The 23033-nt window shown below is 53.2% G+C and overlaps 10 protein-coding genes across 10 annotated transcripts; 6 read left to right on the top strand and 4 right to left on the bottom strand.

Moving 5' to 3' along the window:
• Positions 1 to 2359: 2359 nt before the first annotated feature.
• Positions 2360 to 3433, top strand: AB675_8373 (uncharacterized protein; the record flags this gene model as incomplete). Its single annotated transcript, XM_018148814.1, has 1 exon — positions 2360 to 3433. The coding sequence occupies one exon, from the start codon at positions 2360 to 2362 to the stop codon at positions 3431 to 3433; it is 1074 nt and encodes a 357-aa protein (XP_018004743.1).
• Positions 3434 to 3768: 335 nt separating this feature from the next.
• On the bottom strand, positions 3769 to 5298 carry AB675_8372 (uncharacterized protein; the record flags this gene model as incomplete). The annotated part of the gene is made up of 1 exon (XM_018148813.1): positions 3769 to 5298. The coding sequence occupies one exon, from the start codon at positions 5296 to 5298 to the stop codon at positions 3769 to 3771; it is 1530 nt and encodes a 509-aa protein (XP_018004520.1).
• Positions 5299 to 7655: 2357 nt separating this feature from the next.
• Positions 7656 to 8333, top strand: AB675_8371 (putative formate transporter; the record flags this gene model as incomplete). Its single annotated transcript, XM_018148812.1, has 1 exon — positions 7656 to 8333. One exon carries the CDS (start codon positions 7656 to 7658, stop codon positions 8331 to 8333), a length of 678 nt encoding a protein of 225 aa, XP_018004291.1.
• A 533-nt stretch (positions 8334 to 8866) lies between these two features.
• AB675_8370 (uncharacterized protein) lies at positions 8867 to 9592 on the bottom strand (the record flags this gene model as incomplete). Its single annotated transcript, XM_018148811.1, has 1 exon — positions 8867 to 9592. The coding sequence occupies one exon, from the start codon at positions 9590 to 9592 to the stop codon at positions 8867 to 8869; it is 726 nt and encodes a 241-aa protein (XP_018004661.1).
• A 490-nt stretch (positions 9593 to 10082) lies between these two features.
• On the bottom strand, positions 10083 to 11042 carry AB675_8369 (uncharacterized protein; the record flags this gene model as incomplete). Its single annotated transcript, XM_018148809.1, has 1 exon — positions 10083 to 11042. The coding sequence occupies one exon, from the start codon at positions 11040 to 11042 to the stop codon at positions 10083 to 10085; it is 960 nt and encodes a 319-aa protein (XP_018004686.1).
• Positions 11043 to 11459: 417 nt separating this feature from the next.
• Positions 11460 to 12437, top strand: AB675_8368 (uncharacterized protein; the record flags this gene model as incomplete). Its single annotated transcript, XM_018148808.1, has 1 exon — positions 11460 to 12437. The coding sequence occupies one exon, from the start codon at positions 11460 to 11462 to the stop codon at positions 12435 to 12437; it is 978 nt and encodes a 325-aa protein (XP_018004602.1).
• Positions 12438 to 12937: 500 nt separating this feature from the next.
• Positions 12938 to 14953, top strand: AB675_8367 (uncharacterized protein; the record flags this gene model as incomplete). Its single annotated transcript, XM_018148807.1, has 1 exon — positions 12938 to 14953. One exon carries the CDS (start codon positions 12938 to 12940, stop codon positions 14951 to 14953), a length of 2016 nt encoding a protein of 671 aa, XP_018004462.1.
• A 411-nt stretch (positions 14954 to 15364) lies between these two features.
• On the bottom strand, positions 15365 to 17048 carry AB675_8366 (uncharacterized protein; the record flags this gene model as incomplete). The annotated part of the gene is made up of 2 exons (XM_018148806.1): positions 15365 to 15567; positions 15779 to 17048. The coding sequence occupies 2 exons, from the start codon at positions 17046 to 17048 to the stop codon at positions 15365 to 15367; spliced, it is 1473 nt and encodes a 490-aa protein (XP_018004379.1).
• A 654-nt stretch (positions 17049 to 17702) lies between these two features.
• AB675_8365 (Altered inheritance of mitochondria protein 18, mitochondrial) lies at positions 17703 to 20343 on the top strand (the record flags this gene model as incomplete). The annotated part of the gene is made up of 3 exons (XM_018148805.1): positions 17703 to 17871; positions 17971 to 18385; positions 19092 to 20343. The coding sequence occupies 3 exons, from the start codon at positions 17703 to 17705 to the stop codon at positions 20341 to 20343; spliced, it is 1836 nt and encodes a 611-aa protein (XP_018004303.1).
• A 391-nt stretch (positions 20344 to 20734) lies between these two features.
• Positions 20735 to 22768, top strand: AB675_8364 (Cytosolic phospholipase A2 epsilon; the record flags this gene model as incomplete). The annotated part of the gene is made up of 1 exon (XM_018148804.1): positions 20735 to 22768. One exon carries the CDS (start codon positions 20735 to 20737, stop codon positions 22766 to 22768), a length of 2034 nt encoding a protein of 677 aa, XP_018004228.1.
• Between the last annotated feature and the right edge of the window lie 265 nt (positions 22769 to 23033).

Here is a 23033-nt window from a genome sequence, read left to right as displayed (position 1 = left end):
TGCGAAGCTTCAAACCTTGAAGGCTCACCAGGCTAGACTGGAGCCTTGCGGTCATCGACCAATCAAAGCTCAGAAGCTTTGCTCAACTGCTGCAAACAGCATCCCAACAACTTGATCAGGCCCGATAAGCCACATGCATTTCTGCACGACATTCTTGCGCACGTGAAGTCGATGCTCGGTTGCTGCGGGCTCAGTCCCCTGTCTCAGCCTTGCCCATGAGGCGGCCTCTGTCCTATTAGGTATATTTGGTCTATCATGGTTGCATCCTTTCCGAAGCAGCCCTCCTGTACCTACAGCAGGGCAGAACCAGGAAGCCACCTACTTGTCAACGAGCACCTGGTCGATTGCAATATCGAACGAGCCATCTGATATACGGTCGAACGTACTGCTGCTTAGTCATCGAACATCAGCTACGATGTGCCATGAAATGTCGCTAAGAGATTTTAATGTGGAACGATGCCTGCAGACCTTCCGTACATTGATGTTTGCATATCAACCGGCTCTAGATGCGTTGACCGAGTCCTGCACTCCGTCACAGTACTGGCCTCAGTGTACAAAAACAAATCAGACCAGGAAGCTGAGCTACTCGTGTTAATTGCACTGACTACTTTTTCAAATCGCCCCGCGACCAGATTGTTCTTCCTAGTCCACACAGCTTTCTCCTGATAGCAGGTTTGTAACATGCCACCTGTACGATAGCAGATTGCCTGTACTTGGCATCGATGCTGATGCGAGTCCCCAGATCCGAACTATCCTGTTCGACTGCGACAACACTCTAGTCTTGTCCGAAGACATCGCCTTCATAGGTTGCAGCCAGCTCGGAAACGAAGCACTGCGAAACCATGGTATCGCCAAGCAATATACAGGACCCGAGATGATGCATGAGTTCGTGGGCTTATCGTTCAGGAACCAGCTTGCTGCTCTGCAGCAGAGACACGGCTTCAGCATGACAGATTCTGAGGTCGAGGCCATGGTCGCAAGGGAGCTCGGAACTATCATCGAGAACTTGGAGAAGGGCGCCGAACCCTGTGAGGGCAGCATCGATGTATTGGAGAGACTGCACGACGGCGATCTGAAGGGTAAGTACGACACGGCAATCGTTTCGAGCAGTGCGATCTCTCGGGTAGAAGCCTCGATTCGTAAGACTGGCCAGGATCGATTCTTTCCTCATCATAAGGTGTTCTCGGCCGCGTCCTCGATGCCTGAGCCGTCATCCAAACCAGATCCTGCCATCTACCTGTGGGCATGCGAAAAGCTGGGCGTTGACCCTAAGCAAGCAGTCGCGGTAGAGGATTCGAAGTCTGGGGCAACAGCCGCCAAGCGTGCAGGGATACCATTGATGGGATACGTAGGCCCATACTACGCGGAAGGCGGCAAGGAGAAGGCCGAAGCGATGGAAAAGATGTTGAGACAAGAGTGCGGTGCCATCGCTGTTATGCACAACTGGTCCGAGTTCGAACAGTGCTTGAAAGAGGTTGAAGCAGCGCCTTTGCCCAACTGACCATCTGGTCGTAGGCGGATTCTCAGACATTTCCAGGGCCACAATTCACTATAGAAGGCATCGTCTTGGATTTCATGATGCGGACGTGCGTCGGAGGATCTATTCCCTAGCGAACAAGCTGGAAGCGCTTTCAGACAAGTCTTCGCAAATCGCATGCTGTCTGATTCATGCGCGAAGAGAAATTTCGAGGCATTGAGGATCCACATGGTTCATTTTGCATCCTGGCCGATGTGACCAAGCTCGCAGCTAGTGAAAGATAAGACGAAAGTACTCGAATGGTGCGGCTCGAGTGCGGGTGGCATCAGAGCAAGGGATAGGGGGGCTGACCTTGGAAAGCGTTGCGATAAACTTGCATCGTGGACGGGAACAGCTCGTACCCTGCGACAGTCATGAATCATACTGTGAGAGTAGACAGTTGCTGTGTTTGCAAATTTGCTCGCTCTCCCTTGCTTTGCCGAAAGCGAAGAGATGTGGTGGAGCGATACCAGATTTCACCACGCGAGTTGACTAGCGTGGTGGCAACCGAGATACATCCGCCGACGGTGTCTCGGGTATAAGATCCGGCAGCATATTCGGACCCGGGTTGGTCCAAAAATGGCCAAACGATAGCAACTCGTAATGAGCATTTTCCCCATCGTTTCTGCCACCAGCAGAAATGCCCTCCGTCCCCTGCTCGTTTGGGGCGGAGCATGGCGTGTCGTTCACGAAAAGCAACAAACATAAACCCCAGAATGCCCGCATCCCCATTGACTTCTTGACTATCCTTCAGCGTCTAGTAGGTTCACGACATTCGTTTTTCAAAAAGTATATATCATTCAGACGCGTTTTCTTTGAGCAGACCAGGATACATTCGCAAGCATGGGTGTTCTCACAAGCTCTTTTATCCTTTCATCGTTTCTTTTCGCGGCCCTTCCCATTATTAATGCACAAAGTTCATCAAATGCAACAAAGATAAACCCGCACATCGACGGCATCCCGTCGATCCCGCAGGTGACCGACTGCACGGACGTCCACATCTTCCTCGCCAAAGGCAACAACGAGACCGAACAAGGTCAGCGGCAACTCAAGCTCGTCGATGCCATCTGCAAGGCTACGCCGTCAGGCGTGACATGTGGCCACGAGTCAATCCATTTCGACAACAAATACACGACCGTATTCTGCGTGTCACTCGAAGAGGGTGCACCTGCTGGGCAGAAGCAGCTGCTCGACTACAACAAGAAGTGCCCGGACAGCAAGATTATCGTGGCGGGGTACTCCCAAGGCGCGCAGGTTGTTGGCGATGTGCTAGGCGGCGGCGGCGGCACTTTCTTTCAGGACTGTGTTCAGAAGCCAAATGCCGGCCTCGATCCCGCGAGCAAGGACCACACCTTGGGCAAGCAGATCATAGCTGTATCGCTGTGCGGCAATACTCGACACGATGCCGGACAAAGCTACAATGAGCTCTCGGGATCGCCCTATAATGGCTTGTTCCCTCGAACGGGTGCTTTGTTGGAAGGACTCAATAAGTGGTCCAACGTTCTCCACGATTACTGCGTAGAGTCCGATCCCATTTGTACGAATGGGACAGACGCCGAAGCGACTGGCGAGGATCACTTGTCCTACTTCGATGTGTACTCTGGCCAGATTGCGGGATGGATGATGGAGAAGATGAACGCCGGTGGCGACGAGGGCAATGCAACGAGCAGCAGCAGCACAATGTCGATCTCGACATCGACTCGGTCCTCCAGCACAAGATCGTCCACGGCATCTGCGACCTCGAGCAGTGCAGAGGAGAGCTCAAGCGCAACGAGCTCAACGATCCCCACAAACACGAATGATGCCGCAGCAGCGACGGCTTCCGAGACTGGGGCAGCCGGCAGTGGCAGCGAAGGCATGTTCGTCTCGCTAGGCATGTTGATGCTGCCGCTGCTTGCTATCACGAGTTTGTTGTAGATAGGTGCATATGGGTAAAATGTTTGACGGTACATAGCGTGGCAGCAAAATAGTATAATAATCTCTAATCATGTCCAACACAGTTGCTCCACTGCCTCTCGAGGTAGTCTGTCACAGATATCGGATACATCGCTGTTCTTTGGCGGGCTGCAATGACTGGCGCCTGACTTGCTCAGTCCTTCGTCTGCCAGCCGTCTTGTTTCAAGAGTTCGTCTTTCTGGACATTCTGCTCGTTCTGCAATCAGATCACTCATTGTCCATCCTGTGTTGCGCTTGGACTCCTTCAAATCTGTCTGGCGTTTGGGCGAGGGTCGATACGCGTCAATCCCGTACAGTCAAGCCAGTTCACCGTCCCAGTTGGCAAACCCCCATGTGCGTAGTGCAGGCGAGAGCCACTCTGGACCCTGTTTCAGAAAGATGTTCGAGCGTCCATCGAGCGGGGCCATATGCTCGACGGAAAAGAAGCCCGCGACAATCCTGTCAAGAGCCTGCCGCCGGTCGGTAGCATTCAGCCATACGTCAAAAGTGCCGTCGCACAGGTTCGATAGAGCATCGTCAAAATACGAGGTTCGGACTCGTTGGCCACGGCGGGCCGTTGCCTCAATGCACTTGCCGATATACAGAACCCACAACCGAAGTCGTATGATTGGGTCGACGTCCTTAGGTATTTGAGCAATGTCATCGTCTGGGCAGTTGCAATCGGAAGGAGCATGATACGTCTGGCTATGCAGCACAAGGAGGTCGGCCGAGCCTTGTGAATGGCGCATGAGCGTCTCCATACGTTTCGCTATACTCGGTCCAATGCTCCAGAATCTTTCCAACAATGCTAGACTATTGGTGGACTCTACGCCACCATGCTCACTTCGAGTACGAAACCGGAAGTAGAACATCAAGGCAAGCGAGGCAGCGGCATACTGCGAGCGTCGAAGATGGCGCAGCTGTTCCTCATTGAAGAACTTGCTTGCTGGGATCGAGTATTGCGAGGCTGTGGCGCATAAGTCAAGAGAATGGAGCAGAATGTCGTTGCCAAGCTGAAGGGCGGTCCAAGAGATCTGAAAAGCAGCGGATCGACCGACTGTGTCTGCCAGCGCCAGCTGGTCGAGGATCTGGTCAAAGTGGCGCATGCGTGTGAAGACGTCGACTAATCTGACATCTGATAGAGCTTCATGATCAAAACCTGACGGAGCATACGGCGGGAAGAAAATTGATGATGCCTGCGTGCGTGATGCCTTGAGATCTTGTGACTGATCATGCGCAATCCAGGCATTGAGATCAAAGAGGGGCCTCGAGAACGATGCCATTGAACGCTCAAGCTCGAGTATAATCACTGTGTGCCGAATGCGATGCACAAGAGGTCCCCCGTGGACTGTAGTCCTCGGATCCAGCTCATCTGCGAGGAACTTCGTGTGATGGGCTGCTGTCGAGTAGTCTCCGGCGGCAAATTCGGCGCTGATCAGGCTATTGAGGCTGGCCAGCAGCGGAAGGCTCATTGAGTTGTGTTCGAACTTTTCTCGCAAGTTGGAGACCGCCTGAGCGTGGGATTCCATCTGTATTTGTGTCATTGTATTGTTTCCAGTGAGCGCGTTATAGTAGCCTGCCATCGAAGAAAGCCATGCGTATCCTTTGCAATCATCAAAAAGGGCCAGCGAGCTGAGTTTCATCGCTCGCGTTGATAGGACTCCGGTGGTGCCCCTAGCATCTCGGCTGAGGAATTTGACTTGCCAGAGGTTGATCAGTTCGAAGAGAGTAGAGCTGCTCTTGAAGACGCCGACCTCAGCGCCCCCGAACGAGCCGTTGATAGAGCTGTGTGGGATGGAGACATCAGTCGGATGCGGCGCCTCCTGGAAGCTGAAAGTGTCGGACATAGGCGACTGATGTCGCAAATGGGGAACCGCATAATGGAAGACCTGGATTTGGTCATACCCTGCAGGCCACGCGTAGTCTACCCATGCCCTGGTAGGAAGCTTTAGAGGTCGGATGTCAGGCTCATTGGCACCTATCCGAGGCCCGCTACATGCGAGACCTCTTTTATGACAATTGCGACACCCTGGGCTTGTCAGGTCGCATCGAACCTTGCGCTTTCGACACTGGAAGCAGCCACGAGAAGGTCCGTAGTATACCATGGGGCAGCAATGTGTGTAGAGCCGGTTTAGTATTAGCGAACAGTCGGAGCAACATCTCAGGTCTGTAGCACATGGCCAGTCGAGTCATGGCGGTGCCTTTCAGATATCCGGGCCCTGGCAATGGTCGTCACTGGACTTGCCACAAGGCAGGTGTGTCAGGGTCCGCTGAGCGCGAAAGAAAGCATTTTGTGCAGTTTGAATAAAGTTAGGTCTGGAACAGTCCTTCGCAAGACTTCCCCATGCGGTCTCGTTCGATATCGTGACATGCTTCGGGGGGCTTCGTTCAGCGACCTTGGGGGTGGTCTCCTGTAGGATATTGCTAGTCAGCTATGCCGACGAGCATGTTCGTCATGTCGCCGATTGTCGCTCATCGGCGGTGATGACGAAGGAGATGAGCATAGCGCAACGGTCTTGCCCGCCACACGACGTTTCCCACGGGAAGGCTAAAATGACCCCAAGACGCCTGGAGGTGACGTTCAATTCATGGCTTCGAGATTTGACAGGAAAAGTGGGGTCAGGACGCTGCGAGTCGATGCCAAGCATCCAGCTCGACCTTCGGGCCACTTCGATCAATTTTCGAGAACTCCCTTGCCATCTTCTGCTTCAACGCTCTCAATACAAGATTGTCCAAATTGCGGGTCAGCGCAGGCGCGTGCATAGAGCGAACAGCATGCTCCCCATCCTCGCATACACTACGGAACCAACGTCTGCGGGCAAGGTGTCTGGAACGCGACATGCGAATTGTCCTTGTAGACACCGGGACCGACTGGTAAACGAGGTGGCTCTGAATTCTGCTCGAGACTCCAAACATGAAGTGATGTGACGCCGTTTGGCCTCCTCACGCCAACACAGCCCCCGGTGTCGTTGCAGCACGGTACTCAAAGAAGGTCAGTTCTTCGCGTGCTCCCAGCGATCCGGCCAAAACAGTGTGGAAATGACTTCTACTCCGGATGGGACATGACCGCCATACGTGATTGCAGGATGATTCAGCGGTCGCTGATTGTCCGGGATCTTGACTCGATCTATGAGTCCGCATGACGCGCTGTTCCAACTTGGAGAAGAATGAGGAGCAGTCGATGGCTGAGTTCAAAGTAAGCAAGGATTGGTCTATTGATCACAAAATAAGGCCTGCGCAGGACTCCCAACGCCGACAGTCAGGTTCCGACTACCTGGAGCGAGAGCTTGGCTTTGCTTGGAAGATCACAATCTGACAAGGTTTCTCTGAGCCAAATGGTAAAAGTATCTGTTGCCACTGGATGCAGACCACCGTATAACATACGTATCCCTTGACATGTCGTCAACGACTCAACGATGAGCACATCCAGCATGGATTCTCCGCGTTCTAAGTCTCGTAAAACCATCTCAGTCGCTTGCGGAGAACTTCCCACACTGCATGCTCGACTGCTGTACCAATTTGGCCTCGAAGATAACAACGACCTCGAATCCATCTCTCCCTAACCTAGTTGCGACGACCCGATATCGTCCACCAAGCATCGACCTCAAGCTCAATGGAATTGTTTTCCTATCTATCGATTTCTTGGCTGACGAAGGCCTTGCAGCATGCCAAGTGCTCCGCACATGCCCCGAGACTCCACCTCCATGTCGATCACAGCATATCAAGCCACCAAACGTCCATTGCCTTATCTATGTCCTTACTGTACGTCTGAACAAGCACACCGACATGCTGCCAAATGCAGAGCCGATTGCTTGTTCCCAGCCACTGACGATGGGTTGCTGACCAGAATTGGAATCCAACTCTCCGCAATGACGATGAGCTGCTGACCAGAATTGGTATCCACGCCAAGGGATGCCTTTTCCGACCGTCTCTGACCACTGTGGTGGGCGGAAGAGTCATTCGCGAATGTAAGTAACTCCTCGGCAAGCTGATTCGAACAGTAGTCGTCTCAACGAGGTCATGTCACAGGAATGGGCTATCCGGCAAGGCGGCACCCCTCTCAACCTCAGCACAATCGTCATCCACAGTCCGACCTATATCACATCACCATTTCCCACCCCTTCCCGAAGACCCTCATTGTTCTTCACCAAACAACAACTGAACTATCCTCTTCCTGTGGGTGTCCCCTTACTCAACCAGCATCATGTATAACTGCTACACTCCTGCCGAAACGGCCGAGATTGTCGGCCGCGCGGGCGTCACCAAAGGCAACGAGCGCCTCGATAAGGTCTTCATGTCCTCTGTCTCCGCCGGCTGTCTCCTGTCCTTCGCATGCGCCACTCTCCTCTCCACCAACGCTGCTCCTTGGTACCAAGAGAACGCCCCCGGCCTGATCCGCACCATCGCCGCGCTCGTGTTTCCCTATGGTCTGTGCATGGTCGTGCTTACGGGCGCTGATCTCTGCACCGGCTCGTTCCTCTTCACCACTGTCGCTGTGCTGCAGAAGAGGTTATCGTGGACGAAGATGTTGATTCATTGGTTCATCACCTTCTGGGGCAACCTCGCCGGCTCTTTGTTTGTGGTGGCCTTGATTACAGGCTACGGCGGCACCTTCGACGTCGCTGCCTACACCACAGAGGTACGCACTTTCGCTACGACCAAGCAGATCACCCCTCACTTTCACCAAGTCTTCTTGCGAGGCATCGGCGCCAACTGGCTCGTCACCCTTGCCTGCTTCCTCGGAATGTCCGGCCGGGAGTACTTCTCTAAGATTGTGGGCATCTGGTGGCCCACTTTCGCCTTCGTCTCACTGGCTTTGACCACGTTGTCGCCAATATGTTCTTCGTTCCTACGGGGATATGGCATGATACACCGGGATTGACCGTGGGGTTGTACATTTGGAAGGGTATCATCAGCGCTTTGGGGAACATTGTGGGAGGGGGCGGATTTGTGGGCATGTATTACTGGTACCAGTATTTGCAACGTGCGGATGTGGCTGTTGATGGTGTAGAATTCGGAAGTACGCCCCTAGCTGGCAAGGTCGAGATGGGACGGAGAAAGACAGCTGATGAGGAGACGCTTGCGGGAGATCTCACGCCAAGGGAGGAGAGGGAGAAGAGGCAGGCATAAAGTGAAAGTGAGCATTGTGGACTGAATATCTTTGACCGGTAGTGGAAGGAAATCTTCAGGATGTTACTCTTTGGGGGATGTCCATGCATACCTAAGTCTGCAGAAACGTCGTGGGGATTCTCAATACTCAACAAGATGTTGCCTCATATCAACCACATATGCACCTCCTCCGAATCTAAACTTTCGACTCTGAATAAGGAAAATGTGCATATCATTTACTCTATCTACCTAACCTGGATCCAAGCAATTGCGCCAGTGTCGTGTGACAACGCGAAGCTCCATGCATTACAGGTTTGTTGGAACGCCGATGTGATCGCTCTGCAAGAGGATCCTGCTCGTCGTGTGCTGAGCAGCAGTACAGTAGCAGCAGTTGGCTGCATCTCCTCTCTCAACCCACAGGGGGCGACGATCCCCCAGACCCTCCAGGTTACCAATTCCTGTGTGTTGCGAGCGTGAACTGTCCAGGTCGCGAGTTTGGACCACCATGGGACACCACGCCGTGAGGGTTCTGATAGAAATCGACGATAACACGGTGCTGAGTTGGATTTCGCTGATTCCAAGGTAGGTTCCATTAAACTGGATGTGACGACCATCGTAGTATTGCGCGCCGTAGGCATAATTTGGGTTCGCAGGGTACTCCACAAAGTGAACAGGGTTTCCATCATGTTGTCCAATGACAGGCAAGCCATCAGTGCGAAAGTAAGAGTCGTAGTTCATGTGTCCGTGAGGAAAGACGCCCCGAGGGCCAGCATTGGCGCTGGTCGGGGCAGGCGCGGACTGAATAGAAGCCTGGGCATGATGCGCTGACATCCACTGTGCCTGGTTTGTTCCGGGATATAGGGTATACCCAGCGGCCTGGGTGGAGTAGGGGGGCGGCGCTATGCCAGGTCTCCATCCAGTCACAATGGGAGTCCTATTAGCAGGGTTGGCCGGGGGTGGTCCCGTCCAGCCGTACACTTGGGCGCGGCCGCCATTGTCGCCGCTTGAATAATTCCAAAAGTTTGGGTTCATTGTCTTGGGAATGAGATGGAGGTCTGACTTTCGAAAGGAATAGTTTGGGTTCAATGGAGGTCTTGGTGGTTGTATTAGAGGCGCTCGGGTTGAGAGTATGTCGAGGCTGCTGTCTGCATGGGCACATCCTCGAGGGATTTATAGAGTCTCATGGGGTGTAGCTGTGTTTGCGTGGCGGGCGAAGTTCTGGCAAGGTGGACGCTGTGCCCGAGACGTCCGATCTTGGTTTGGCTCTGCCAGAGGCAGAGAAAGCCTCAATTCAATGGCCGGAGCGAGTCGAGCCAAACACGGGCGGATGTGTGGCCGGAGACGACAGCGAGCGACCTCACGAACAGCATGCAGTCATGCAATTGCTGCCATAGTTGCGCCCTACGCCCGCCTGTATGTCAATACCGAAAGTTGTCAGACGTCAATCATTGTACAGGCGGATCTTCGAACAGAGAAAAGCGGCAGCAGAACCGGGACGAATTTGACTCTCTGTCGGAATTTACTACCATGAACCACTCGCATCAGTACCGTCTACCACGTTCATCGCCCGAAGTGCATCACCAGCCTCTTTGCCCAGATATGAGTCGGCAGCAGCTTCATCCACAACCTGTCTAAAGCCATCTTTCCAGAATTTCCAACGCTCACGACTGAATCTATCACCCCGGAATCGCTGGCCAGTTCGCGTCCAGACCGTGGTGTGATCCCAATCAGTGATGCGATCTGGCTCACTGACAAGGAGGGCGAAAAAATGTGTCGCATTTTGAATCATCCACAGACTTGCGACTCGGACTGTGGCGGTTCGAAGGAGGCCTTTGCCTTTGGCATTGATCTCTTGAGGTCCACGTTGAAAGGCTTGCAGCGCATTGTGAATGCCGGGTGAGTTCGGAACGCTCTCCGGGTGCTCATAGTCCATCTCGAATGCATTCAAGAAATGTAGTACGGCGGTCGACAGGAGGGATGCCGGGAGATGCGCGTCGATTTGGGACAAGAAGGCGTTGTAGTTGACGAATCTGTTCATTTCGGCCGCGAGCTGAGAATTGTCCATAGAAGTTTCGAAAACAATTTCCATATTCTGGTTAATCTCCATCATGAACACATCGCTGTACCAGTTTCCTTTCTGCAGATAGTTGATCAAAGTTACAAGCTTTCGATGTGCCGGGTGGTCGTAAGGAATTTGCTCTGCTATCATGAGGATGAATCGGCCAAACTCCATGTGGTTTCCACATTCCTCGCCATCTTCCGAGGGATTGCCCATCATCTTGAGAAGCTCATTCGATGCGTCTTCAATCGTCATGGACGTCTGTGGCTGCAGTGCAAAGCATGTGATTGCGTGCGCTATGCAAGCGATATATGGAAGGCCATGTGAGGTAGGTGGGAGAAGCGCAGTAGTGCCCCAGAATCTATCGCTGGGCAACTTGAAGTCGATTTGCGAACTCGTGACGGGTCGTGGAGGGAGAGTCATCTTGAGCGGGAAAGGTTTATCATAGTATTGGCGATCGTGTCAGTGGTCGCAAACTGTTCGACTTTTCTTGGTCGACTTATGCCAAATCGATGGAGACAAACGAACAACCTTGGAAGTGTTTGCGATTGCGAAATGATATGCACTGCAAAATTAGGCAACTAGATCCACTTTGAGTAGCTACTGCAGTGAGTGCTTGCTGGTGAGTGAGCGAGGTTGCCTTACGCGACCAACCAAGCTAGCCTTCAAGTCTCTTTCACTTTCTTGTCATTCACCACAAACCTTGGAAAATTAGATTCGCGTATCACCGTTCTAATGACGTCTTTTGTGTTTCGGTCAACTCATCCATGGATCTGATTGCTTGAGGTCGCTATACGCGCACAACCTTTGACCAAGTCGCAAAGAAGGTGCAATCAAACAATGTCGCTGTCAGTCTACCCACCCGTGTCGCCACAAGAACAGCGCCGCGACGAAGTTGAGTGTCAGCGGCTCGAGCTTCAGTGGCTCCTAGGGGAGTTCCAGAAGTCTTTGTCTGCCCTCAAAGAAAGCTTGGAACATTGCGCTGCTTTGCTTGCACCCAAAGAGCCAGGCTCCACACTAGTCCTGTCGTCGCTGCGTAGCGAAAATGTCAAGGGCTTCGTAACGCGCATCGGCACAAAGATGGTAAAGGGAGACATTCATCTGAGGCTTGCGAGTCTGCCACCAAACATGCCAAGAACTCAGACGACCTCCAATCCTTCCACCCACCTTACGTTTGGGCCTTCTCCCAATGCTCCGGACCTCGTCTTACCACAGCTCTTCGCTGTGAGGTCGTTAGTGAACGACTCCCTGGATATAATCGATGCTTCGCGATGGGCTGGCCAATCGACGGACGCCTCATTCATATCTGGCCAATTGAGACTCCTACATGACAACTTAGCTAACGCAAAAGCGTACATGAAGGGTGCGATCCCCGGACAGCAGCATGAGACTATCCCAGGCAGCGACTGGTGGATGTCCAGCGTTGATGCGACCGTCTTCCAGCCTCCTTTACCTGACCACCTCAGCCTACACTTTACGATTCAGGACGCTAATATCGTGCTCACGATACGAACTCTCGCGCCGACATCTCCAGGTGGCACTCCGCATACACCAGCGTCAGATTCAGGCTTCTCTTTATCTGGATTCAGTCTTCGGAATCGTCTACTTGGCCTTGGGTCACGTGTGCCGAATCATGACGAAGCAGGAGAAGTCTTCGAGTGGCGAGGCAAAGAAGAGGTCATCGTGCGTGAGAAGACTCGGGTGGAAACTGGAGACCCGAGTCTGATGAGCTCTGCCGCCAAACTAAGCGCGATAGAGCATGAAGTGGCTCGGTGGCGCTATAATTTGCGCACCGTCATGGGCGAAGAAGATGACTGAGTAGGTGTTAGGACCAGCTGTGCCAAGGCTTCCGATTCACGGCCTGGACGAGACACACTTGGTTATGAGAAGAGCAACTGTTGCCTGCCTCAGCTGTCAAATCTACGATGCTTTTCCAGAGGATATTTGGCGAAGAGATGGCGGCACTTGGGAGGATCGAAATCACTCTAGCCGCTCCGTGGCTTTTACCGGATGGTGAATGCGGCCATGGCGATTGTAGACCGAAGTGAAGATAGTGAACAGCACATTCACTTTGTACGGAGACAATGCAGGTGGCACGATCACAAAGCGAGAATCAACCACAGCCAATGGTATCCCATGAATGACTACGTCGATTTCTTTCTTCCTTTGATGTCGCAGGAACAATGACCTTCCAAGCTACAACATCTACGCCTGGACACCTTACGAGACAATCCCGTCCCAATCTCGACCGTATCCACTCTCGTCAAATGCACAACTACGATCACACTGTCAACACGAGAATAATTGCACCAAACAATATGCCTTCCGCTATGGGACAAGGAAAGGTTGGACCTAGCTTCGCTGAGCGAGCAGGCTCGCGAGCGCCGCTGGTCTATTTTTCTGATGACTACAGTGAAAGCCTACCCGTCTCACAATCCACTGGAGGCTCTCCGGACATTCCTACACAGACTGAGGCCTTCCAGATGGTCCACAGGAGCGATGCAGTGAAGTATTCCGCTTCGAAACGACGAAGTCTCGGCATCGCCAAGACAGCCGCACCGCTTCTATCCATGATTACGAATACACGGAACCCTGCCGGTGACGGAGGTGACCGCGACATCAATAGGTCCGATGATGCAGCTCGATCAGCTTTGTCGGCGCGTCGGCATGATAGCGCAATTGACGTGAGCTATGAACCTGTCTCGCCGATCGAGTCTCGTTACAACGTACCGATCGGTCGTGATGATGGATCGATCTCTCCTGTGTCATCAATGTTCCCAACAGAGGGGCCTCGCCGAAGCTACTACCCGCCGTCAAGTTATCGAATGAATGAAAAGGAAGAGCCTCTGCCAATACCGAAACCTGGCTCACCCATCAGTGAGCAGGAGCGAGCGCGTCTCCTCGGCGAGGCGGAAAAGCTTCGTCGTGAGTCCAAGCCGCGACATTCCACCATCAAGTTGACAAAGCCAGCCAAGCCAGAGCCCCTAGTCGTTCCAGAACTAGCTCATCTTCGCGCTTCAAAAGGCGATTCCAAGAAGGCCGTGAAAAGCCAAGGCCACAAGACAAGGGACCATAGTGTTGCTTATGTTCCAAAGTCTCCTGCAGCCGCCGCTGTCCTCGTCACAGACGTCGCTCGTCACCGGAGCTCCCGCATACAGGTCGAATATGCAGAATCGGTGACGACACTGATCCCGTCTCGGGATGACTACGCCGTACACCCCAATGAACAAGGGGCTGCCGCGCCTCCTGTCACCAAGCGTAGGAGGGCGTCGTTGAAGGATATCGGCCAGAAGGTCCTTCAAGGTGCTCAGAAAGTCGTCCAGGGTGCTCAACAGGCTAGTCAAACAGTCTCAAAACACACTCGACGTGTTTCGCGAGATTTTAAACTCCTCAGGAATTCGATCGCGGTTACGCCGAGCAATCGACGCCAGTCCACGTTCCTTGATCCAGAGCAGCTCAAGCCAAAGGAGGCAAGGATCAAAGCAAACCGACTTTCCGCTCCACTGAACAGCAGTCCTTTAAGGCCCATCCCCGTTCGACAAACCACATTCGAACGGGTTTGCATTCCGCGGGTCAGCAATCCGGTCAAGCCTGTTCCGACTCGCCAACCTACACTCAAGGACACGTCTGCTTCGGCCATAGCCGCTTGCCTCCCACCCGCCAACGAGGTCTATAATTCCATGGCCACCCACTATTTCACGGACTGCTCGCACAACACCAGCATGCCTGGTATCACACTACCCATATTTCCACCTCCGAATGTCGTGGTACTGCAAGATGATACCCTTCGGTACCCTACACTCGAACATCAGCAACACCTCAAGTCCCAACGTGATCACGTCGACCTGAAACCTCACAGCGTCAGTCTCATAGAAGGTCGATGCGCTGGTTGCCACTACCTTCTTTGCCGTACTCTTGAGACCATAATCTTGGATGAGTTCAATGCCAGCGTCGGTCCTGACTCCGAGATGGGAACCGCTCTTGCTGAGCTGCAGAAAGCACCCACCTTGGATGGCATCGCTCGGCCGAGCTTGCGTGGTCGTAGCGCCGGGGCTAAGTCGCTGGAGGCGTCCATCGCCGAGGTGACTGTACAGCGCGACTTGGACGTCAAGAAGGTTTGGAAGGGCTTCTCCGCCGCATGGGGACCTCGGTGTTGGGGAATCATTGGGACTGACGTCGATGCGCCGACAGCGTCTGAGGTATACGAGACTGCGACAAGGGCAGACTTCACGAGGACGGGCTATGGCTATATGCGTACTGGTGAGCACGGTCGGCCGATTGGCGATCTCGTCCATGAAGATGGTCGGATGAAGCTAGATTGGCTTGAGAGGTAAGCAGACGATGCTGTTGAAGGTAAGTCGGTGCGGCAAGAACAATGTCGCTGAAAGAGATGGAAGCATGATCTGTAGTATAGGGTAATACCACTCACATGAAGATCTTCGTTTGATATATTTCCAAGCCTTATTTTCCTGGTATTCGTTAACGCTCGTCTCAACCGGTGACGGATAAGCCCAAGCACTGGTCAACCGGTCTTGTATAGAGTCACGCGTCAGCCGGCGTTCGCAAGACAGACTCATTTGCCTGTCCGAGTCTGGCTACAGCACTCAGCCGGTCTACAAGACTCTCGTCGGCGTCATCTGGTCAGGCGAGTACCTGTGACATCAGCATTCTATCGCAACAGACCTCATCATCGAATTTTCGAACGGTGAGGTGAGGAGCTCTCTGAAAATATATTCATCTCGTCTTTATCTTCCTACTTTGACACCTGTTGCTTCAGTTCCACACATCCCAAGCAATGTCTTCTTTGCGTTCGCCGTCTGCTCCACAAATTTCTCATCCATGTGCTCTTCTGATCCTACGGTGTTACCCGCGCCATTGCTCATATTTCCTCTCCTATGTTCCTTCATTGCCGCCGCACGCTTTGACGTCCTCTTCGCTGGCCCCTTCTCTACAATCGTTTTCTTGAGCGAAGGCCTCTTCAGAGCCTTCGTCATCAGCTTCATTGTCATCGACTTCACCGTCACCAGCTTCACTGTCACCATCAGCGTCATCGTCAGCGTCATAGTCAGCGTCATCGTCTTCAGCTTCCTCATCTTCTGATTCGTCATCCTCATACGGCCAGATCTGCTCGCGCCGTCGCAGGTCAAACGAAGTCTCACCAGATTCCAGCATCTCTCGAACCCATGAAGACGTAATGCCTTGTGTCCAGAAATCCATGCAGCCGTCCACGGCCAGCTCGAAATTCAATAGCAGATCATCAGCTACCTCTTCATCCTCTGTCCGCGGACACAAGCGGTCCAGCTCCTCCCAGTACAGCCGTCGAAGCTGAGTGGTTTCCCAGTCAAAGTAGTCCTCACCATATCTGTCGTTGTTCTTTCCTCTCATGTTGACGAGGTTCTTCATTGGTTTCTCCCACTCAGTATCCTGGCCTGGACTTGCATCTGGGTACTCGTCCGCCACGGGCTCCTCATCGCGAAAATCACTTCGCAGGAACTTCGGGGTGCTGAAAGCTCGATATTTTGGCGCGAAAAGGGTGAACTCCCAATCGACGAGTCCAGTGATGTTGCCTGCGTCGTCGATGAGAATGTTCCCGTGGTGGAGATCATGGTGGGTGAGAAACGTTGGAGCAGCATCGTTGAGAGTAGTGTGTTCAAGTATCAGCTCCTTAAGTGCTTTGCCGTTCGCAAGGTGTTTTCCGGACTGTTCCAGACCTTCGCAATCATCCCAAGTCAGCCTGATCTTGTCTTCTATGAGTGCTAACTCGATCAACCAAGCTCGGTACCAAGCGCTAATTGAATCATATGGTCCTCTCTGTATTGTGCTGTCGGCATGCTCGCCGAAGATGAAGGGCATATGTACCATGGCTCCAACCACAGACTCACGGGTATGCTGATCCTGTTTGCTTGACTCGGTATGCGGCAGCTGCAGACTTCCGATCTTCGATTGGGCATTTTCGCGCTGAAGCAGCTGGTAGTGGTAGTTCGCAATTTTCTTGATAATCCTCTCCTTCTGTTCCAGGCTGAGAGCCCCCCAGCACTGCGATAGCGGCTTGCCTGGAAGCATCTTCATCAGGATCCACTCATAACCCAAGTCCGTCCGCGAAGACGATTCGAATGCCAGTACTTCCGGCACAGGTATAGTCGTGTGTCGTTGTAGCCATCGCAATGTGGCCACCTCGCTCTCAGTCTTGTACTTAGGATATGCTGGCAAAGTAACTCGCAGTAGACAAGCCGGAATACTCGAGTCGAGGAAGTCTATTTTGTAGAGCTTGTTGAAGCATCCGCTGGCGAAGGGGCTGATAGTTACACCACCAGGGCCTCCACAGTTCAAGCGCTCGTCGATGATGGCGGCAATGAGGTCAATGTCTGGCTCACTCGACCATCGCGGCTCAGGACCGAGCAATCCATTGGCCCACTCGATTTTGGCCATGTTGCCGGGATCGCAGGTTGCAATAGGGCCACAGACGCTCAAGTTATCGAAAGTCGGACAGACGCGCTGGTCGGTCGCTCGTTGTAGTAGTGGTGACATCGATTGTGTTTGTTACATTCAGCGGGTCGACCAACGCTGTTTTCGGAGATAACACTAATGTAAAGTGACTATGACTTCAGTGCTTGTGATGATATGCGTCGATGAGCCAGCAACAGAGGAACACTTGGTCGCTTTGTCCTCAGACAAGGCGATTCAGCTAGGCAACACTCTCTAGGAGTTCTATGTCCAGGAGACGAAGCGAGCTGCCTTGTCCGACCCGGCTTTGTACGTGACGGACCACACCACAGCCTTGCGTAGCCGCCTTCAAGTGTTTCCCTGACACGGTAGGTAAGCGGTATGCTGGCAGATGGCGTGAAGCTGCTGACTGAGTTTGTCACTGTCAATGATGTTGTGAACGAGTATACCGCACAGCCGGGTGTTGGGCGACTGAGGCAGCAGTATCGTTGATGTTATCCTCTAGAAAGGGTTCCTTTGGTACTTCCTTGAACTTCTGCATGTCCAGCTTGTAAAATTGACGCCGTTCCCTCCCACCAGTCTTACGCGAAGAACCCGTTTATTCGCAGATCCAACAACAAAGTCCGGAAAGACACAACTATGGGAAAGAGCGCCCTGCAAAGTGTGATCGATCTGATCGACAGCGTCCCACCTGCCAAGCTTGAGCATCTCAGCACAGCTCCTCATCAGCCTTCGTTATGGGTCGACATGAAGGGTAACAACATCCGGATCGATATGCAAGGAATGGCAGATGGAGGAAAGACGTACAGTAAGTGGCACCCTCCCAGCCAGCTGATGCTGGCTCACATGTGGAAGGACTTCCGCTGAGCCGGCGTGTATCTGCAAGACCTCATCTGACTGCTGCTAGACATCCAGGTCCAGGTGAATAAGAACCCATCTATCTCAGGCCTCAAACGAGCTGCGGGAATGAGCATCGCAATGTATCGTGCGCCTCACGGCAAGGATGAGCAGAGTGGTTCTGTGATCATAGCAGAGCTCATCAAAGATCTCATGGACAACCGCGATTTCGAGAAGTATGGGAAAGCCCAACGTGCTGCGCAGAAGTCTGTCAAAGCCAAGCAAGCTCCAACAAATACCGCAGAGAAGGAGAAAGACAACACGACTGAAACCACTGAATCAAAGGGCAGCACTCCCGGCGATGAGAAAGCTGCCACTACTGGTAAGCAGAGTGGTAAAGTCGCTAAGCCTGGCGCGGCTGGCGGGAAGTTCGGTGCGACTGGCGGCAAGGGCCGCGCAGCAAGTGGGAAAGGAGCGCGAAAGAAGTAGGTCCGATGGGCAATCAGCCACGCGGCAGGACCGTTCGACCTCGGTGGCAGGCGCAGGCCTAGCAGGCAAAGCACACGTCGACAGATGGTGCTGACGGATCTGTGTCTGCAGACAGGCCGTTGTCGTGTAGCGGAAGCTGACAGACCGAGTACACCACTGTGGGAGTGAGTGTACTCACACTTGAGGGCAGGAGCCAGTGATGACCATGGTGGCAGTTGTAATCAGCGTCACAGGATCATCGTAGTACAATTGATGGCATAGGCCAGCTTCAGAAGGTACCGTTGCTATCCTGCCGAGAGGGTCACATGGAGCTGCGATACCGCGTACGTGAGCACTGGCTCGGGGTTATGCTTATAATGATCTTCAAAACGATGTCGTAGTTCGACTGCCAGTATTTGTCGGCTTCAGTGCATGCGATCACGTAGAGAGGTAAGTGTGATGTGTGATGAGGAAGGTTGAGAAGAGATGTCGAGCATGTCAGAGGCTCGGAGCCCCAAGAGCGCCCCCCCAAACTGTCCAAGTTGTTTCTCCAAGATTCGCGAAGCGACATCGACCCCATCTTTCCTTCTGACAGACTTGAATTTGTAGCTTCGTTAATTCTCGCGAGCTCACAAGCCTCGACAGTCAACATCATGGGGCCGCCATCCCTACCTCTTCTTGCATCTCGGCAGCTGCCCTGCGCCTCATGCTGCCGTGATGCAGCCCGTCGCGGTGCGGTGCGACCGCGCTCCATCCTTCGCCCGCCAATGCACACCACCCACCGTACCGCGATGACTTTCAATGCGCCATCGACATCGGCATACGGCGGCAATGCAGAGCAGCTACGACGCCGCTATCAGCCAGGCACGCGACTCAGACCGACAAAGCCGTTGCCGAGCGGGCACAGTACATACGGCGAATGCGCTTTGCTGCTGGCGGGCTTGTTCTGTGCACCCTTGGCATGTATGCTGCTGTCGTGTGGTTCGACCCGCCACCTATCGAAGCTAGCGGTGGGAGCAAACCCAAGGCGGAAGAGGGGTCGTCACGAGTCATACATAACGATAGCTCCGCAGCCCTGCCAGAGGTAGGAGTTCTCGAGCAAGCCGAACTCGTGCCTACTGGGACGAGCACGATCCCCTTCTTCCCTCGAACGGTCCATCTCAGTGAGAACACCGCCACGCCAGAGACAGCTCCGACGCCAAGTTTGCCCGCTGGCACGACACCACCTCCAGCTAGCCCAGGCACGCTCGTCCCACCTACCGACAACGACCCTGCAACAGGTGGTACGGAGTACCAGCTCCTTGGCCTCGGCATCCGCACTGTGTCCTTCTTGTCGATTCAAGTCTATGTAGTCGGCTTGTATGTCGCATCCGCCGACATAGCGAAGCTTCAAGAGCGTCTCATTCGCACTGTCGATCCAGTAGCTACAACTCTCGTAGCGGGAGAGATGCAGAAGCTGCGGTCTGTGCTTCTGGACCCGGTCAAAAGTGAGGAGGTCTGGAACGAGATATTGAGAGACGGTGCCATCAGGACAGCGTTCAGAATCGTGCCGACGCGCAATACCGATTTTATGCATATGCGGGATGGGTTTGTGAGAGGAATCACAGCCAGAGTCAACACTATTGGCCTGGGAGAATCTGGCTCGACGCCTGAAGCCGAAGAACGATTCGGCAGCGCAATGAACGAGTTCAAGGCCGTCTTCGGCGGCGGGAGCCGCAAGAAGATTCCATATGGGCAGGCTCTGTATCTGCTAAGAAACGCGCAGGGGCAATTCGAGGCGTTGGTTGAGGACAAGAAGAGCGGAGTGCGGGAGGTTATGGGTACTGTGACCGATGAGAGGGTCAGCAGGTTGCTGTGGTTGAACTACTTGGCAGGCAAGAATGTTAGTAGTGAGGACGCCAGAAAAAGTGTGGTTGAGGGTGCGATCGAGTGGACTAGCCGGCCGGTGGGCACTGTGGCTACGAAGGTCGTCTGATGGGCTTGTGCTTTTAACGCACTTTCCCCACTTCTTGTAAGCATAGTAGGTAAGATACCGACCCATACTTATTTCAAGCATTTACCACATCTTCGGGCTGATGCTTGCGATGTTCACACAGCTTGCTCCCACAATCTTGACATGTATGAGACGATGCAATGGGGGGACAGACTTCGATTGTGCGGCTTTGGACGTCGTGCTGGCGAGGGGCTACGTGATTGGCTGATCGCGACTCGATGGTCCTCTGAAGGTCTATGCTATAGAAGCCGCCGTGCTTGTCCGCGATATCTCTGAAGATGTTACCAAATGGCCAATAATTGGTGTTACCACAATATACAGCACGTCCCAGGTGATCGAGGTTCGCGCTGTCGCCAAGGGTCCGACGGCCACCATGTCAAGATCATTCAATGCGCCACGACGCAGTGAGACGGTGCAGCAACAGGAGTACGAGGCTCAAATCCTAGACCAACACTACCCACTCCAGCAGGTGCACTCCGATGAGCAGGAATTGGTTGCATCCAACGATGCTGAATGCACGCAGCACCTACCTGGACAGTTTCCATCCGGCGAGATCGAGAAAGGAGGCATGAAGGCCAAGATGAAGTCCTTCTGGAACAAGACTGTCGTTCCAGCATTTCCAGAGGCCGTCGGCGATATCTCACTGATCAAGAAAGCCATGCGAGTTGAGGCAAACGTCACCCAAGACATCCAGAATCCCGAAAAGTACCCAGAAATTTCCAAGGTTGCACATGTGCGAACTGGATTGGAGCTCTGTATAGAGGAAAGGAACTGGCTGTCAGCTAGGAAGCAGCGAGTCAAGCAAGCATTCTGCTGCTACATGTCCCTGAATGAGACTCAAGTACACATCGACGATGTACCCATTGTTGCCTTCGGCGGTAGCGGTGGAGGCTACCGCGCCTTGATTGGTATGCTGGGCTATGCTGTTCAAATGAAAGACTCTGGCTTGTGGGACATGTTGAGCTACGTGGCCGGAGTCAGCGGTAGCTGCTGGACGCTCGCCGCGTACTACACCTGGGGCCAAGCAGACTGGCAGCGTGTTGTCGAACACGTGAAGCAGCGGCTCAGCCCATACCATCCGCTTAGTCCCGAGGCAGTTCGAGAAGTGCTTCAATCGGAGCATGGCCCTGCGCTGACTTTAGGTCCTCTGGTCCAGAAGCATCGAAGTGGCCTTGAGACTGTGGCGATGGATTTTTACTCTGTCTTCACCACAGGTCATTTGTTCCTCAATAGTCACGTGGCAGGGCCGAACGACAGTGCTCAGAAGTCATGGCTCAAATGGTCCAGCGCCATTATTTATCTGGAATCTGGGCAAGAACCGCTGCCGCTCTTGACAGCAATCCGTCACGAAAGACCGTGGAAAGATTGGGCAAATGAGAAGCGCCCTTTCAAGAACACCGACCCTCATGATCAAGAGCATTCCAAGGCCAATGACGCATGGTTTCAGTGGTTTGAATTATCTCCATTTGAGGTCGGGTGCGATGAACTCCAGGCATGGAGTCCTATCTGGGCCTTTGGACGGCCTTTTGAGCACGGCAAATCCACTGTGCAACTCCCAGAACAATCGCTCTCGCTTCTCCTTGGCTTATGCACGTCAGCTCCAGCTGGGCCACTAACGTCATATCTGGCTACAATCAAGCGCAGCCTACCTCCTGGGTTCTTGGGCAAGTCGGTGCTTGATGTTTCCAAAGGCGTAGCGCGAATGTGGGGGAAGCAAGGCAAAGAGGAGTTCCAGCAGCACCACCCACTGGACCCATGCAGCGAACATAATTTCATGTTTCATTTGTCCGAGAATTCGACTTACAAAGAGAATGCCAAGCCTATTGAGAATACGCCTACGTTGGAACTTATGGACAGCGGTCTAGACAACAATTGCCCTACCTACGTGTTCCTACATCCAGCACGCCGAGTCGATCTCATTCTCAACATGGATGCCTCAAGTGACGTGCAGAAGGACTCATTCCCACAACGTGTCGACCAGATCGGTTCAAGAAAAGGTATTAAATTCATGAAACGTGATGAGCAGCCTTCTCCAAATGTCGACTCGATGGCTTTTAACAAGTTCGCTGGACAGTATGGTCAAACCTACGACGGCACTCTTCTCAAAGATAAGCCTGAAACTGTCATTGACAGTTATGGCCACGAAGTCTACAACCCCCCGGCACCGAGAGTGCTGCAGGAGTGCAGCATGGTGTACATGCCCCTGCTCCCAAATGAAGATGCTGTCGCGGGCTTCGATCCATCCACTGCCAAATTCTCGGGGTCTTATAACCTCGTGTGGACTGCTGAGCAGGTGGAGATGTTGATGAAAGTCTCACAGGCGAATTGCAAGCAGGCCGAAGCTGCCATAAAGTCAGCGGTCATGGAAGCATATATGCGGAATAAAGCTCAACGCGAAGCGTCATGAAGCCGATCTGCCACGAGCAGCGAACAACGGTCAATGAAGCTGATTTGAAGACGGAGCTGATGGCGTGAGCATATTATGCACATATACGTGCCTTGATTTAATTGCCTGAGATCTGGGCCTTGCGGTAGGAGCAAAACGTCTGGTCTGACATGCAAGGTGTGAGGCAAGGTTGTAAGTCCAGGGCTGCTCATGGACACGAGCTGTGCCTTTTGCAGAAGAGAAGATAGTTGATGGTCGTTTATGCGAAGTTCTCCTAGAAGAAAAT

This window comes from Cyphellophora attinorum, assembly GCF_001299255.1.
Source record: "Cyphellophora attinorum strain CBS 131958 chromosome Unknown Contig3, whole genome shotgun sequence".
Taxonomy (NCBI): Eukaryota; Fungi; Ascomycota; class Eurotiomycetes; order Chaetothyriales; family Cyphellophoraceae; genus Cyphellophora; species Cyphellophora attinorum.
This window is presented reverse-complemented; position numbering and strand designations above follow the sequence as displayed.